Below are 18,922 nucleotides of genomic sequence, written 5' to 3' on the forward strand. Positions count from 1 at the left end.
TTACAAATATTGCTTCCTCTGCATCTAAAAAACTTGGTTTTCTCTTTTGCTCTCGCCATTACTTTTCTTTCAAACAGTTGTTCACTTTGTACAAATCACAAATCTGCTCTACTATGGAATATTGTACCCACATTTTTGGGGAACCACCTGGGGTGGTTCCCCAAAAACCTTTCTCAGGCTTCTAGATTCCATTCAGAAGAGGGCAGTTAGGTTAATTAATGACTCATCTCTAACAGAGTCTCTCCACTCGCTGTCTCATAGACGTACTGTTTCTGCTGCATGCCTTTTCTACAGATACTTCCATGGGCATTGTCCTTCTGAATTGGCTTCTATAATTCCCGCTCTCTCTTTCAAAACGGTCCAAACATGTGCTGCCACCAGCCAACATCCATTTACTGTCCAACTTCAAACTCACAGAACCAACTTTTCATCTACCTCGTTTATTCATTCAACTGCCATTTTCTGGAATAGCCTTTCTACATATGTATTTCCTGAAAATTACAGTCTACAGAAGTTCATGTCTAATGTCAATAAATATCTTCATTCGTCTTCTCAACCTCCAACCCAAGCACTGTACTAAGTACTATAGGTTCTAATACCTCTCTTGTTTGGGGTTTTCATAAAAAAAATTAAGATCGTTATGATCTTAGTTATCCACCATTCACCCTTCCTGTCCTGTCTGTCATTCCTGTATATATTGTACTCCCAATATCCAAATTTGGCATCACTTAGGTCTGAGTGACAACATGTCTCTGCTATCCCTACAATGTCTGCATTTGATGACATAATAAGTACATCAAATATATTTACAATGCTTTTAGGGCAAAGTGATTTACTCAAAAAATTATTATGTCTATTAAAAACATTATGCTAATTTGTAACTGTTAAGTCTATTAAACATAAAGTACATAGCTTTTATTAGTTGTATTTTTCTTGTAATTAGTTGTAACTTTGTGCACTGTACTATTGTTTTTTCTCAAGTCTACTTGCTTCTTAATGAAGCATAAAAAATTATTGAAACATTGTGATGGAAGAACCCTCCATTGAAGCTGAAAGATTTTTTTTTTCCCTGAGACACGTTGTCTATCCACTTATTTCTTTTGACTTAATTTGCAACGTATTTTAAGCATCTTGTTGCAGATAGTCAGATAAAAGTTGAAGAATTTTATGTCCTGTGTTATTTATAATTTTAAAAAGATAAACAGCTGCCTAGAAAAAAAACTACCAGCACAAGGAACTGGAGTTGCAGTGGATATAGCAGACTCATGCCTCCAATCTTAAAAGAAATTAAAGAAAATTTTTAAAAAAATTTTAATTTCTTATATGAAAAATTTTTTTATGAAAATTTAATAAATACTCAGGTTGTTAATTTAATAAAATTTTCTGTCGAATAGTTTTTTATGAATTTTGACTGTATCACAAAAATTGTACCTTGCAGTACGTATTCTAAGATCACTGGCACCTGAAAGTATACAGAATCGAGCATGCCGAGCTATTGCCAATATTGCAGCAGATGCTTATGGAGCTATATTGGTTCAGCAAGAAAAACCAATTTCTCACATTGTAGAGCTTTTATCATCCAGTAATGAAACTCATTGCCAGCAGACATTTGTTCGAACACTAAGGTGAGTTGTGGTATGCATATTTACATTATGGACAAATCTTAAGTATATTCTTTGTAGAATGGTTTTCAGGAAAATTCAGAGTTAATGTCTAATCAACAAGGGCTGTTTGTTGACTAGATATTTATTGCATCTATTTTCTGATGTGACAGCACAAAATATATGATGTTTCACTAGAATGGGTTTCAACTGCTCTTTGTTTTCTTCTCAAAACAGTGACTAGTTCCATTTTTGTTGTGCTGCTATTTGTACTTTACTTTGCACAGCAGTAGACATGAAAGTAATCATTAAAATGATCAGTCTTGAAGAGTAGTAGTAGTATTAGCCATATAGCGCAAAGAAGCGACAGGTTTTTGATGCAACCAGGCAAAAAAAAAAAAAAGTAGAAAAGAAAATACAAAGTGTGTTAATGGAAGAAAGTGACTTTATTGTGGACAAGTTCTTTCTAACCCATACAAAAATATGGCTACAAATAACAAGGGAAATGTGAAAATATCAAAGAATGTGATGATAGCGAATTGAGTTATTAGACAAAATTTCTATAGGTGAAAGTGTCTCCTCAGTGGCAAAACATTATAAAATCAATGAGTCAACGGTATGATCAATCAAAAAATCGGAAGAAAAAATCCACCGTAATGTCTGTGAAAACGCGCTAATTGCTTCAAAAATTTGCTCTATAACTCGTGATGTTAAATTAGAAAAAATGGAAAAGGCTTTAAATCTGTGGATAGAAGACTGAACTCAAAATAAAATTCCATTAAGTTCACTCATCATTCATGAAAAGGCAAAACTCCTTTATCAACACTTTACGAAACTGGTGATAGTACTGGCAGGATAAGTTTTTTTAGCTAGCAAACACGCTGGTTTGAAATATTTGTTTGAAATTTCTAATAAATATTACATTTAATATTAAATTGTTTCTTATTTTCATTTCGATGCCATATGCTTGCATTTCACTATGTACTGTCTATTTATATAGTGATATTATGAAGGTACATATAATACATACATAGACAAAATTTTAGACTAGTTTTTCTTATATATTTCATACTTTGGAAACGAACCCCTTTATTACTATGGGAGCCATAATTTACGTGGGGGTTTACTGTATATTTAAAATTTCCAAATTTGGTCTTACAATTGCCTTATACCTTATACAGTGAGATTATGATCTCCCTGTCTCTTCAGAATATTGTTTGATAAATCGTAAATAGGCATTCCTGGCCACCTGTTTACGTTGCTCAGAAAACTTCATATTTGCTCATATCATAACTCCTAGATCCCTTTCTTCCTTTATTTTTAATTCAGCCCAACAAGTGTTCAAGCTATTTTGCAGTTGCTGTTGCCCAAGTGCCAATCTAAGACCTTAGAGTTTGCTGCATTAAAACATGGCTTTTAAGACATAACTTTAGTAGCTTTAGCTACTAAGGTATTCCTGTGCCCCAGTCAGAAACGTGATTTCCCCTTTGCATATCCTAGAAATCTGCATAAGGTTTTGTAAAAAAAAAAAAAAAACCCTTCCTTTGCTCTTTACCTTCTGGCACCCCTGTAAGAATGACGATCCAGGCGACTGCCCTGTTAGCCTGTGCTTTAATACAGCACTGAGTAGCCAGGTGGGGAAGTGTAATACTTTTGAAATATAATAAAATTTTCTGTTACTCTATTTATAAATGTGACTTAAGCGATCCACAGCAAAAATTAATTACATAATTTAGCACTATGAGCTCCTGTTGCATTGACCTCAGTCGCATAGTTTGTTCAAATAAATATTGATCAAGATCGGTGTACAGTACTTCAAGAATTTCTTAATTTTAGCTGAGTGGTCAGTTAAATTTACCAGCCCATTCGATAGTTCCTGGGGAGAACACTGCATCAGGACTCCCAAATGTGACCACCTCCACAATCAGTGATGAAATACATTGTGACAACACATCCATAAATATCACAGTAGAATCACAACTCAGTATGTATAAAAAATATATATATTGATATATACCAAAGGATCATGGAAGTTATACTCTACTTGAAATAAAGACCAGAATTTAGCTGGTCTTTCAACTCATTTAAATAATGAGTTGTGTGGCTGCTCTGACTTTTAACAAGTTAATGTATGCATTGCTAGTAATTTTTTTCTTAAATTAAATGGATGGTTTTTTTTTTTTTTCTCTCTGTCAGTGATTAATAAAAGTGAAAAGTAAATTTAGTTATCTAACTTCATAGAACACTTAATAAAAATGCTCTCTAACCTTAGCTGTTCTGTTTAATTACAATTATAATATTTATTACTCTTCTCTGGTATTCTCTCTCTCTGTCTTTTTTTTTTTTTTTTTTTGTCTCTTTTCTATCTATATAGAAAAGAGATATCAGTTCTATCTATATCAGTTTGGTGTGACATAAGCATAGGTAAATCAAAATTGAGAGTAGGAGTGTGCTATAGGCCTAATGACTCTGATGAGTATAATAAGATACTGTACAGGGAAATATAATGGGCCAGTAAATCAGAGAGTCTTATAATGGAGGATTTTAATTTCCCAGATATTGACTGGAATTTGTGGGTTGGTCACTCACACACTAGCAAGGCTTTTGTGGATTTATTGGATGATTGTTTTCTACACCAGCATGTTCGGGAGGCAATTAGAGGGAGTAATACTCTTGATCTGATTATCAGTAATGATTCTTCATGCATTAAGAATCTGCAGATAAAGGAGCCACTAGTTGGCAGTGATCACAGTGTGCTGAAGTGGGATTTACTCAAGGAGGTAACTACCATCAGAGGTAAAGGGAAGGGTTTTTGCTTTCGTAAAGGCGACTATGATGATCTGAGACAGTATTTAAATTCTATACAGTGGGACCAACTGATGATGTTACCAACAGCAAATTCAAAATGGGAAGCATTCAAAGAACTAATCTTGGAAGCTACCAGGCTTTACATACCAACCAAGAAATATTGTTCAAGTTTCAGGCCTAAATGGTTGTCAGATGAACTAATGAGACATATGGCAGAGAAGAAAAATGCATGGGATACATACAAATTAATGGGTTACATGGAAGCCTATGATAGATATAAGTTGGTCTGTAACCAAGTCACAAAGGAGATTAGGCAGGCAAAGGCAGATTATGAGAAATCCTTGGCAAAGGATGCAAAGAAAAACAGAAAAGAGTTCTTTACCTATTTAAACTCAAGAAGGAAAGGGATGAATCAGATTGGTCCACTGAATGTTGATGGTTCAACAGTTGAGAATCCTGCTCAGGTGGCTAACAATCTATACAAGTATTTTGCATCTACATTCACACATGAGGAGTTATTCAAGAAGGGGAATGTCGTAGGTGAAGTAAACATTGGCAGTGAGCTAGATGATTTTCTAATAACTGAGAGGAAAGTGGAGGAGAAATTGTTGAGGATAAACATAAAAAAGGCACCCGGGGTGGATGGGATCTATCCAGTTATATTAAAGGAGGCAGCAGAGGAAGTAAGCAAACCCCTAGCCATAATTATGATAGCTTCTTTGGACTCAGGGGAGGTACCCATAAACTGGAGATGTGCAAATGCAACCCCAATTCACAAAGGAGGATCAAAGGCTGACACAAGTAATTATAGACCTGTTAGTTTAACTTCGGTTCCAGGAAAATTAATGGAGGCACTGGTTAAAGAAGCACTGCAGGATCATCTAGACAAGAATTCAGTTATAGCTCAGACACAGCATAGTTTTGTTAAGGGCAGGTCTTGTCTGACCAATTTGATTGGATACTATGCAGGGAATAACTTTGATATTATATATTTGGATCTTAGAAAGGCTTTTGATACTGTAGTGCATGAAAGACTGCTGCACAAATTGGAGCAGTGTGGCATTGGAGGCAAATTGCTGCTATGGATAAAGGGATGGTTGAGTGGCAGAAGACAGAGAGTGGTAATCAATGGACACTGCTCAACGTGGACTAATGTTATTAGCGGAGTTCCTCAGGGTTCAGTGTTGGGTCCGTTGTTGTTTTCGGTGTTTATGAATGATATTGATGATGGTATATCAAGTTTAATGTCCAAGTTTGCAGATGATACAAAGGTTGGCAGGGTTGTTAAGGACACTACTGATGCTATGCTGCTGCAACAGGATCTGGAAAGGTTGAGCCAGATGGGCTGAGAGGTGGCAAATGAAGTTTAACATTGACAAATGTAAAGTACTACATATGGGAAACAGTAACCCCAGATCAACTTATCAACTCTGTGGTACTACGCTGACAGTGGTAGAGAATGAAAAGGACCTGGGGGTAATTGTGCAGGCAGATATGAAGTTCTCTGAGCAATGCAGACGAGCTGCAAGAGTAGCTTATGGTGTCTTGTCAGTGATATACAGGAATTTTTCTAACAGGGATAGGGATGTGATTATTCCATTGTATAAGGCATTGGTCAGGCCACACCTTGAGTACTGTATACAAAGTCTGGAGGCCTCATTTCAAGAAGGATGTAGAGCTGCTGGAACGAGTACAGAGAAGGGCAACAAGATTAGTGAATGGAACAAAGGGTTGCTCTTACAAAGAAAGGCTTAAGTTTTGCAAATTACAGAGTCTGGAGAATAGACATCGGTGAGGTGATCTGATAGAGGTGTATAAGGCTTTGAATGGGTTGAGCATGCTCAGTGCCGATGGGATTCTTCCTCTTGCTCAGAATAATCACCTGAGAGGGCATAAATTCAAATTGAGGAAGGACGGATGTCGGATAGATGTTCGGAAATTTGCCTTTAGCCAGCGGGCAGTTGGTTTGTGGAATAGACTTCCATCACTTGTTGTTGAAGTTGATAGCCTAAACAAATTTAAGGCTCAGCTGGACAGGTATTTCGAACGAACGGAGGGGTGAAATGGGAATAGTGGTGTTTGTTTTTTTTTTTTTTTTTTTTTTTTTGGCTGATGCTGAATAAGCTTGCTTTCTTGCATCATATGCCTCTACTAATGCTAATGCTAATATATATATAATATATATATATATATATGTATCTCTTCACAAGTGGCACCACATTCAGTCTTATATAACAATACATGCAAAGCATACACAGCTATAAAGCTAAAATTGCTGCATTAAAACTACATTTAATCTGTTATATTTCTTTTTTTCCACACAAATTGTTTGGAGAAAAAAAAAAAAGAAGAAATAATAATTGCAAGAATTCTATTTACCTGATTTTAATGAAATTTAGAATGGCTCAACAAATATTTTTCAAAGGTCGGAATATAAAATTTCATGAAAATCCATCCACTGAGAGTCCTTCTGTTACATCCAGATGTAACAGAGGTTGTGAAGACAACAGGTATATATGCCTGTCTGTGTGTGAACACAGACAGGCATATACACCTAAAAATGTGCCCTCACAATGCTGACAAAACTACTAGAGGTAGTGGTAGGTTTCTGTGGTACAGCAGGGTCTCTCTCTGGTGGCATGGCTTGGTATCTTCTGCAGTACAATTTGTTCCTTCATGTTTGACTTATGAACTTATCCTAAACCAAAAATCCAGGCCTGAAAACAAATTTCAACTCAGAAATCCCAAACATAGCCAATTTATTTTGGTTGGTAGGAGTGGTTGAGTCTATTGTAATAGACCCAAATAGTCCAATCTATAAGGATATCTGCTGAATTCAAAGGTACTCTCATTATTATAGCCAACGGTTTTTGTTCGCCCCTTTTGCTGCTTCTTTTGTTCTTGTGCCTTGTGTACAAAAGCTGCAAAAGTTTTTTCCACTTGTTTCAGTTATCATAAAATCAGTTAACTCCTGCTCAAAAAACGTCTTGTGTGAAGATTTCAGAATATTAATTTTGTCTGCAACAGGACTGTCTAGTTATGCCAGTCATGTCAGTTAAACCAATGTGGTTCATTCGTTTCATTCTGGTGTCAGCTTAAGCTGGGTATTCTTTGCACTCTCAGCCAAAGACGTTTTATAATATTCACATTAGTTGAAGCATATCATTCAAGAAAGCAAGCTTATACAGCACCAGCCAAAAAAACCTTCCCATTTCACCCATCTGGTCACGCCAAATGGTTGTCTAGTTCAGCCTTAAAATTTATTTAACATATCAACTTCCACAACTTCAGATAGAAGTCTGTTCTGGCAATCAACTACCCACTGGCTAAAGGCAAACTTCTGCACATCTATTCTGCACGGCTATCTTTCTTCAATCTATGCCTCCTCAGATTTTTAATTTTTAATAAAATCAGGACCTTGAGCTTTCTTAGCATCAAGATTCGTCAAAATCCATCTAACATCCTTTTGACGGAAGACCACAGGAGGCATTGAATGGAGCATGTTAGGAATGGTAGGAGGTGTTTTACCAAGATCATTAATACATGAGTTGGAAGAAAAATGGGATGCTATTTTTCTTCCAACTCATGTATTCAGCCAAGGATAAAGCTGACTAGGTCAGCTTTATCCTTGGCTGAAGTGACAACAGAACCATCTGGTTTTGACAGAGGTGGGAGCAGAGATGGGCAAACATTGCGGCCAATAGCTTAGGCAAGAGCCCAGAATGCACAGCTACCATTACGGCAAGAAGCAAGTTTTCTACTGTTAGCCTGTTCAAAATCTAGTTTGGACTCATTAATAACTGCAGTGAATACCGGTTAATTGGGGCAAATCTTAAAAAACAGAAACCAATGGAGAAAATAGCCAGGGTTTACTTCGCTTAATTGGGACAGCATGCCGTTTAATTGGGGCAGGAGACCGCAGCACTGGAAATTACCCTACAATTGTCTCCGACGGTACCACGTGGTTCGGTCGAAATTCTGGAGGTCACAGCCATAAAATAATAAAAAAAACTAGCATTCACCTGTTTATTGGGCTTTTCTGTTAGTGAAATCTATCATAAACGGACAGTAAACTCGATCTTACTGAATTTGCGATAATACCAACATTCTGTGGAATTCTGTGGATTATTATGGTGAAATCTGTTTACACTTCCATGAAATCTTCAATCATATAAAAAACTTAATTTTCAGATCTTCTCTTCATTCATATTTTTAAAGCTTTGTAACTCGTTACTCAGTTCTCACTTGCAATTTGTGTGTGCCATGTTCTTTGTTATTGATTGCTTATCTTTTTACTGTTAAATTTTAACCCTCCACCCACAAATGTCAGTGAACAGAAATGTCAACTAGTTGGTATGTACATATTACAGTACATATTAATTATTCCGATTATCACATATATTCTTCCAATTTTCACGTATCATTTAATTTTTTAATTGGTAAGGTAATAAAGGGAAAATTTGTGATTAATATATCTTTGCTTTTATAGCCTGTGGATAATACTCCTCCTATTTTTGCTAATTAGAATCACTGTTTAATAGAATTAAAATTCAATTCACAAACGTGATCACAATGACCGGCGCTTATACGTCGTATAGTGAAGGGAACTTTACTATGGTGAGTTCATCGTAATGTGATTTGATTGTACAGTGAATCAATTGTAAAGGGGGAGGGGGTACATTGTATTTTTAACTATTTATGTGAAACTTTGGATAATTGGGGCAGCTGCTTAATCGAGCCAAAATGCACTAGCTCCGATGTGTTCCATATAACCGGAATAGACTGTACTATACAATGGTTGCGTGCTTTGGTAGGCAGAAAATGAAACTGAAGAATTAGAAACAAGCCAATTACGATATGCAGCATTCTTTTTTTGAACAGCCTTAACACATTTATTGGAAAACCAAGGGTTAGATAAAGGATGAGATTTTAAAGAGGAGTGTGGAATAAAGGATTCCATTCCTACAAGAATAATTTCACTGACACGATCTGAGCAAACATTGACATCAGAAGTTTTGAAACAGTAATCCGACCAAGGAAAAGAAGAAAAGAAATCTCGTAGATCATCCCATTTTGTATTCTTGTAATGCTAAACAACATGAGGTTGGGAATAGACGTGAGATAAAGGCTCCATTAGAGAAGGGCAATCACCAAATTGTGATCTGAAGTGCCTAAAGGACCATTTACTTCGCCCATGTACTTAGAAGGGTTATTTGTGAGAAAAAGATCAAGCAGGTTGGCTGTATGGTTAGGATTGTCTGGTATTCTTGTAGGTAAATGAACAATCTGATCAAGGTCATTAGTAATTGCAAAAGTCTCAGTATCTCGACCATCTGCGTCGGTGTGACTAGAAAATGGAAGCCAACTGGAGTTGTGAACATTAAAATCACCAAGGAAAATTACCTCACTGTTAGGAAAGTTGGACTGGAGAAAGTCAAGTTGCAAAGAGAGGAAGTCAAAGAGCTCCAAGTTGAGTTGGAAGAACTGTAGAAAAAAGATGAATTTGACACAATGAGGTAGAGAGATTTTAAGTCAAGAGAAGATTGAAAAGAGGAGATTGCAAATTACCAAGTCTCTAACAAGGAATATCGGAACGGACATATGCACAAGTACCACCTTTGAGGCAAAAGGAATCATACAGCGAATAATTTGGGCAACTGAGATGAGCAGTAGTTGAGTCAACTGATAACTGAAATTCTGTCAGAAAAGTACATGAGGTTTGGCAGACTGACTACAAGTGGAAATGGACATCGTTGAGATTAGAATTGAGACCATGTATATTTGTGAAATAAACTAGGAAGTGTTTGGGAGGTTTAGATCTTTTCACAGATAATCTTACTCTATTAGTTTGACAATTCATGGTGTATTCAATAGTAAAAAAAAGTGGGAGGGGGGGGACTTGCTGTATGAAGTAATGAAAATTTTGGATATGGCGTACACGTGGTAAGAATATACCCAGATCCTTGACATAAGTGTCCTCGACAATGCTCCCCGCATATGCACTACTCGAACTCCCTCCAGTCACTATCTGGCAGAGTAGAGGTAGCAAGATTATACACTAGCTGATCTGGACGCCTCCTAGAGAATTAGCAATAAGTTCGGTCCAGTGTACTAACTAACTGCCGGCCTGCAAATGCCATTTTAGAGCTGTACCCTCGAAATGTAAGGAAGATTAGATCTCGCCATGATGTTCATCATAACCTCAAAAGTCATCAGTCATACTGCATGATAGAAGAGATGGGGAAGGATTGACTGGAACTTAGCTCTGTAGACTAAACATAGGTTCCACCCCTTGAAGCCTCTGATAAGCAAAGTGGTGGTATTGCACTGGTTGATGAGAGTCATCTACCACCTAGTTAATCAGAGCAAGCAGAGCTATCTCGTCAGCATTGAGCCTGCTCAAACGATTCAAGGCCTTATATACCTTGATCAGATCACCTTGCAGGTGCCTAGTCTCCAGATTGCAACTTGCAGAACTTAAGCCTTTCATTGTAAGCGTACACCCTTTGTTGCTCTCACTACTTTGACTCTTGTTGTTAATGACAGTAAAGATAGTATGCTACTTCAACTGAATCGAGATAATTTGGCAAATGGGCTGAGAAGTTTATCATTGACAAATACAAAGTACTGCATATTGGTAGCAATAACCAAAGAGAAATGTACCAACTGTGTGGTACTACGCTCAGGGAAGTGGAGAGTGAAAAATACCTGGGCATAATTGTGCAGTCAAATATGAAATTCACTGAGCAGTGCAGACAGGCTGCGAGGGCAGGTCATAGTCTTGTCAATTATATATAGGAATTTTTGCTAGCAGGGACAGGGAGGTGATTATCCCGTTGTACGAGGCAATGGTCAGGTCACACCTAGAGTACTGTGTTCAGGTCTGTAGGCCTCATTTTAGAAAGGATGTAGAGTTGCTAGAACGATATCAAGATTAGGTTTTTTTTTGTTTTTTTTTATGAAAACCCCAAACACGAAAGGTGTCAAAACCTATAGTACTTAGTATTGTGCATGGGTTGAAGGAGAAGTATGGGGGAGGGGGGGATGCCGGAAACTTTGCTCTAGAGACTAAACATGGGTTTCACCACTTAGGGGAACAAAGTGGTGCTCTTACCAAGAAAGGCTTACGTTCTGCAAATTGCAGTGCCTGGAGAGTAGGCACCTGCGAAGTGATCTGATTGAGGTGTATAAGGCCTTGAATGGGTTGAGCAAGATGAATGCTGATTGGATTCTTCCTCTTGCTCAGATTAAGAACCTGAGTTGGAATAAATTCAAATTGAGGAAAGACATGTGTAGAATAGATGTGTGGAAATTTGCCTTTAGCCAGTGGGTGGTTGATTGCTGCAACAAACTTCCATCTGTCGCTGTAGAAGTTGATAGCCGAAATAAATTTAAGTCTGGTCTGGACAGGCATTTGAAACGAATGGAGCGGTGAAATGGGACTGTTTTTTTTTTTGTTTTTTTTGCTGATACTGCACAAGCTTGCTTTCTTGCATCGTATGCCTCTGCTAATGCTAATCTTGTTGCGCTTCTCTGTATTCTTTCTAGCAACTCTACATCAGTCCTAAATGAGGCCTCCAGACCTGTATGCAATACTCAAGGTGTCTCCTGACCATTGCCTTACACAAAGGGATAATCACTTCCTTCTCTCTGCTAGCAAAATTCCTATATGTAATTGACAAAATTTCACGACCTGCTCTGGCGACCCATTTATGTATATGGGTCGCCAGAGCAGGTCATGAAACCGTATGGTAGTACTAGGTGGTAGATGATTCAAATCAACCAGTGAAATACCACCACTTTGCTTATTGGAGGATTAAAGTGGTGGAACCCATGTTTAGTCGCTAGAGCTAAGGTCCGGTCAACCCTTCCCTATCTCTTCCATCATGCAGTATGATTGATGATTTTTGAGGTTATGATGAATGCCGTGGCGAGATCGATTATTCCTTACATTTTGAGGGTACAGCTCTAAAACTGTGTTCGTAGGCCGGCCGCTAGTTAGTACACCATTCCAAACCTATTGGTAACTCTCTAGGAGGCTTCCGGATCAGCTAGTGTATAATCTTGCTACCTCTACTCTGCCAGATAGTGACTGGAGGGAGTCCGAGTAGTGTGTATGCGGGGAGCATTGTCGAGGCCACGTTATGTCAAGGATCTGGGTATATTCTTACCACATGTACGCCATATCCAAAAATTTCATTACTTCATACAGCATGTCCCACCCGCTTTTTCTTACTATTGAATACGCCATGAATTGTCAAAATAGTAGAGCAAGCTTATCTGCGAAAAGATCTAAACCTCCCAAGGACTTCCTAATTCATTTCACAAATATACGTGGTCTCAATTCTAATCTCAACGATGTCCATTCCCACTTGCAGTCTTCCAAACCCCATGTACTTTTTCTGACTGAATCTCAGTTATCAGTTGATTCAACTACTGCTCATCTCAGATGAGCAGTAGTTGAACCAAATTATTTGCTGTATGATTCCTTTCGCCTCAAAGGTGGTACTTGTGCATATGTCCGTTCTGATATTCCTTGTCAGAGAATTGGCAATTTGGAATCTCCTCTCTTTGATCTTCTCTGGCTTAAAATCTCTCTACCTCATTGTGTCAAATTCATCTGTTGTCTCTACCATTCTCCCAACTCCACTAATCACTTGGAGCTCTTTGACTTCCTCTCTTTGCAACTTGACTTTCTCCAGTCAAACTTTCCTAACAGTGAGGAAATTTTCCTTGGTGATTTTAATGTTCACAACTCCAGCTGGCTTCCGTTTTCTAGTCACACCGACCCAGCAGGTCGAGATGCTAAGGCTTTTGCAATTACTAATGACCTAGCACAGATTGTTCATTTACCTACAAGAATACCGGACAATCCTAATCATACAGCCAATACACTTGATCTTTTTCTCACAAACAACCCTTCTAAGTACACGGTCGAAATAAGTTGTCCTTTAGGCACCACAGACCACAACTTGGTGATTGTCTCTTCTCCAATGGAACCTTTATCTCATGGCTATTCGCAACCTCATATTGTTTGGCATTACAAGAATGCGAAATGGGATGACCTGCGAGACTTCTTTTCTTCTTTTCCTTGGTCTGATTACTGTTTCAAAACTTCTGATGTCAACGTTTGCTCAGATCGTGTCAGTGAAATTATTCTTGCAGGAATGGAATCCTTTATCCCACACTCCACTTTAAAATCTCGTCCTTTATCTAAACCTTGGTTTTCCAATAAATGTGCTAAGGCTGTCCAAGAGAAGAATATTGCATATCGTAATTGGCTTGTTTCTAATTCTTCAGTCTCATTTTCTGCCTACACCAAAGCTCGCAACAATTGTAAAGCAGTCATTAATCAGTGCAAACTAGAGTTTGAACAGGCTAAGAGTAGAAAACTTGCTTCTTGCCAAAGCTATTGGCCGCAACTTTTGCCCATCTCTGCTCCCACCTCTGTCCAAACCAGATGGTTCTGTTGTCACTTCAGCCAAGGATAAAGCTGACCTGCTAGCATCCCATTTTTCTTCCAGCTCATGTATTAATTAGCATTAGCATTAGCATTAGTAGAGGCATTTGATGCAAGAAAGCAAGCTTATGCAGCATCAGCCAAAAAAAAAAAAAAAAAACCACTTCCACTTCACCCCTCTGTTCGTTCAAAATACCTGTCCAGCTGAGCCTTAAACTTATTTAGGCTATCAACCTCCACCACAAGGGATGGAAGTCTGTTCCACCAACCAACCAACCAACCACCCGCTGGCTAAAGGCAAATTTCCGCACGTCTATCCTACATCTGTCTTTCCTCAATTTGAATTTATGCCCTCTCAGGTGATTATTCTGAGCTAGAGGAAGAATCCCATCAGCATTGAGCATGCTTAAACCATTCAAGGCTTTATACACCTCTATCAGATCACCTCGCTGGTGCCTAGTCTCCAGACACTGTAATTTGCAAAACTTAAGCCTTTCTTCGTAAGAGCACCCCTTTGTTCCATTCACTAATCTTGTTGCCCTTCTCTGTACTCGTTCCAGCAGCTCTACATCCTTCTTGAAATGAGGCCTCCAGACCTGTATACAGTACTCTAGGTGTGGCCTGACCATCGCCTTATACAATGGAATAATCACCTCCTTATCCCTGCTGGAAAAATTCCTGTATATCATTGACAATACTCCATGAGCTACTCTTGCAGCCCGTCTGCATTGCTCAGAGAACTTCATATCTGCCTGCACAACCACCCCCAAGTCCCTTTCATTCTCTACCACTGTCAGTGTTGTACCACAGAGTTGATACGTTGCTCTGGGGTTGCTGTTTCCCATGTGTAGTACTTTGATCTTGGTAAAACTCCTCCCACCATTCCTAACACGCTCCATTCAATGCCTCCTGTGGTCTTCCATCAAAAGGATATCAAAAGGATTTTAATGAATCTTGATGCTAAGAAAGCTCCAGGTCCTGATGGTATTTCTCCACTTGTTCTCAAAACCTGTGCTCCTGAACTTACTCCTATTCTTTGCCGCCTTTTTCCACTTTCTTATTCCAAAGGTGTTTTTCCTTCTGCTTGGAAATTTGCTCATATCCAGCCAGTTCCTAAAAAGGATGACAAATCCCTCCCATCCAATTCTCTTCCCATTGCACTTACTTCTACTCTTTCTAAAGTAATGGAGAAATCAATTAACCGCCAACTCTTAAACTACCTAGAAACCTTCCATCTGATCTTCGATCGCCAGTATGGATTCCGTCAGTGTCGATCCACTGGTGATATTCTGGCTTATGTTACCCATTTATGGACTAATTCAATGGAAAGGTTCGGTGAAACACAAGTAGTTGCTCTTGACATCTCAAAGGCTTTTGATCGTGTTTGGCATAAAGGTCTTCTAAACAAGCTTCCATCTTATGGTTTGCCAACTGTTTTTAGTAATTGGTTATCCAGTTTTCTCTCTGATCGCTCACTGAGGGTGATGGTAGATGGCTCTCTGTCTTTTAACTTCTCCACTAATGCTGGTGTCACCCGAGGTTCAATTCTTTCCCCCACTCTTTTCTTCTTGTATATCAATGACCTTCTTCCATTGACTGGAAATCCTATCCATAGTTTTGCCGATGATGGCACATTGCATTCAACTTTTCATTTTGAGAAATCTTGTCCTGCTCAATCAGCTTCAAGTTCTCGAAAATCTGCTGCCAATTCCTTAAATGCCGGTCTTCAGGTAATTCTCCAGTGGGGCAAAGACAACTTAGTTGATTTCAACCCATCTAAAACTCAGTCTTGTCTTATATCTCGCAAAAAGGATTCTTCTGCTCCTATGCTTATCTTTAGTGACACTCCGATTTCTAGGCAAAATGATATATCTCTTTTGGGGATTACCCTGACTTCTAATCTCTCTCTCTTGGCACAAGCACATTACAAATATTGCTTCCTCTGCATCTAAAAAACTTGGTTTTCTCTTTCGCTCTTGGCGTTACTTTTCTTCCAAACAGCTGCTCACTCTGTATAAATCACAAATCTGCCCGGCCATGGAATATTGTTCCCACATCTGGGATGGTGCCCCCAAAACCTCTCTCAGGCTTCTTGATTCCATTCAGAAGAGGGCAGTTAGGTTAATTAATGATTCATCTCTAACAGAGTCTCTCCACTCGCTTTCTCATAGACGCACTGTTCCTGCTGCATGCCTCTTCTACATATACTTCCATGGAAGTATCTGCTCTTCTGAATTGGCTTCTATAATTCCCGCTCTCTCTTTCAAAACAGTCAGAACACGTGCCGCCACCAGCCAACATCCATTTACTGTCCAACTTCAAACCCACAAAACCAACTTTTCATCTTCCTCATTTATTCATTCAACTGCCATTTTCTGGAACAACCTTCCTTCATACGTATTTCCTGAAAATTACAATCTACAGAAGTTCAAGTCGAATGTCAACAAATATCTTCTTTCGTCTTCTCAACCTCCAACCCAAGCACTGTACTAAGTACTATAGGTTCTAATACCTTTCGTGTTTGGGGTTCACATAAAAAAAAAAAAAATATGCACTACTCAGAGAACTTCATATCTGACTGCACAATTGTCCCCAGGTCTTTTTCATTCACCATCTCCTTGAGTATAGTATCACATAGTTAGTACGTTTTGCTTGAGTTACTGCTGTCCATATGCAGTACTTTGCATTTGTTAAAGTTAAACTTCATTTGCCACTTCTCATCCCATCTGCTTAACTTTCCTAGATCCTGTTGCAGTAGCATATTGTCTTTACTGTGATTAACAACCCTGCCAACCTTTGTATCATGTGCAAACTTAGACATTAACAAAACAACAATGGATCCAGCACCGAACCCTGGGGGAATCCACTAATAACATTAGTCCACATAGCGCAGTGTCCATTTATTACCACTCTCTGCCATCTCCCACTCAATTATTCCTTTATCCATTGCTGCCACTTGCCCCTAATGCCATATCGTTCCAATTTGTGCAGCAGTATAAAAAGAAATTGGAAATTATAGACCAATTAGCTTGTTATCCCACATCTACAAGTTGTTCACAAGGGTCATTACTAACAGATTAGAAAGAATACTGGATGAGAATCAACCGAAAGAGCAAGCTGGCTTTAGGACAGGATTCTCAACTATGGATCACCTTCATGTAATATCACAGCTAATGGAGAAAGCAAATGAATATAAAACACCATTATGCCTGGCATTTGTGGATTATGAAAAGGCATTTGACTCCATACAGCATAAGGCAATATTTCGGGCACTGGAAAGACAAGGCATTGATACCCCATATATTATGATTTTGAGGAAAATATACGAGTGTGCTACCTCCTTTATTAGACTAGACAAAGACAGTAGGAAATTTAAAATTGAGAAAGGAGTTCGACAAGGAGACACAATATCTCCGAAGCTGTTTACTGCTGCCCTTGAGGAAGCTTTCAGAAGATTAGACTGGTCGCAGAAAGGAGTCAATGTGAACGGAGAGTACCTAAACCATTTACAATTTGCAGATGACATTGTGGTCATAAGCCATGATCCCAAAGAATTAGAGGAAAATCTTAATCAGTTATGCACAGCTAGTAAGGATTTTGGACTAAAGATGAATATGGCTAAAACAAAAGTAATGATGAACAAGTATGCCACAGAAAGGGAAATAATGATTGAAGGAGCAGTAATTGAAAAGGTGGAGTCATATACTTATCTGGGACAAGTTATTAGCTGTAATAATGATAAATGGCTGGAAGTCAAGAGAAGAATAAATTTTGGATGGATAGCATTCAGGAAATATAGTCACATACTGAAGAGCAATATCCCGGTTTGTCTGAAACGTAAAATAATGGACCAATGTATACTCCCCACCATGACTTATGGAAGTGAAACTTGGGCACTCACCAAAAGAATGGAAGAGAAGCTGAGAACCACACAGCGAAGAATGGAACGAATCATATTGGGAATAAGACTGTTAGATAAGAAGAGAAACACATGGATTAGGCAACAAACTCAAGTAAAGGACATTCTTATCAAAACTAAAGAACTAAAATGGTCTTGGGCAGGACACATAGCTTGAAGACATGATGACAGATGGACTAAGAAAATAACAGAATGGTATCCAAGAGGAGCTAGAAGAAAACCTGGAATGGATGTCCAGTGCTCAAAACAGAAGCAACTGGAAAGTTGCTGGAGAGGCCTTCATCCTGCAGTGGATTGAAAATGGCTGATGATGATGATGATGATAAAAAGCTTTCCTGAAATCCAGGTGCAGTGGATTCCCATTATTTGGGCCACCGCTTAATCGGAGCAGCCGTTTATTTGGGGCAGAGCTTAAAAAACAGAACCCAGTCAAGAAAATAGCCAGGGTTTACTTCGCTTAATTGAGACAACATGCCGTTTAATTGGGGCAGGAGACCGCAGCACTAGAGATTGTCCTAAGATTGTCTCTGACCATACCACGTGGTTTGGTTGAATTTCTGGAGGTCACAACCATAAAACAATAAGCAGTCACCTGTTTATTGTTCTTTTCTGTTAGTGCAATCTATCATAAATGGATAGTAAACTCGATTTTATTGAATTTGCGATAATACCGACAGCTGGAATTCTGTGGTTTATTATAGTGAAATATGTTTGCACTTCCGTGGAATCTTCAATCATATAAAAAAATTAATTTTCAGAATCTTCTCTTCATTCCTATTTTTAGAACTTGTTATTCCGTTCTCACTTGCTCGTATTGTGTTACTTGCAATTTGTGTGCGCCATGTTTTTTGTTACTGATTGCTTATATTTTTACTGTTTTAAATTTTAACTCCCACCCACAGTGAACAGAAATGTCAACTAGTTTGTATGTACATATTACAGTACATATTAATTATTCCGATTATCATGTATATTCCGATTTTCATGTATCATTTAATTTTAAAAATTTTTTTTTTATGTGAACCCCAAACATGAGAGGTATTAGAACCTATAGTACTTAGTAAAGGGTAAATTTGTGCTTAATATATTTTTACTTTTATAGCATGTGGATAATATTCCTCCTATTTTCACTAA

The 18,922-nt window shown here is 38.3% G+C and overlaps 1 protein-coding gene across 1 annotated transcript in view; it reads left to right on the top strand.

Annotated features, from left to right (window-relative positions):
- Positions 1 to 18,922, top strand: part of LOC150085122 (uncharacterized) — a 101,426-nt gene that overhangs the window by 15,357 nt on the left and 67,147 nt on the right. The window contains exon 3 of the mRNA XM_090373838.1: positions 1,439 to 1,625. Coding sequence (XP_090229964.1) covers positions 1,439 to 1,625 — 187 coding nt within the window. The remainder of the gene's footprint in view (positions 1 to 1,438; positions 1,626 to 18,922) is intronic.

The sequence above is a fragment of the Mastigoproctus giganteus genome, chromosome 5 (genome assembly GCF_048544385.1).
Source record: "Mastigoproctus giganteus isolate SK-2022 chromosome 5, ASM4854438v1, whole genome shotgun sequence".
Classification (NCBI taxonomy): domain Eukaryota; kingdom Metazoa; phylum Arthropoda; class Arachnida; order Uropygi; family Thelyphonidae; genus Mastigoproctus; species Mastigoproctus giganteus.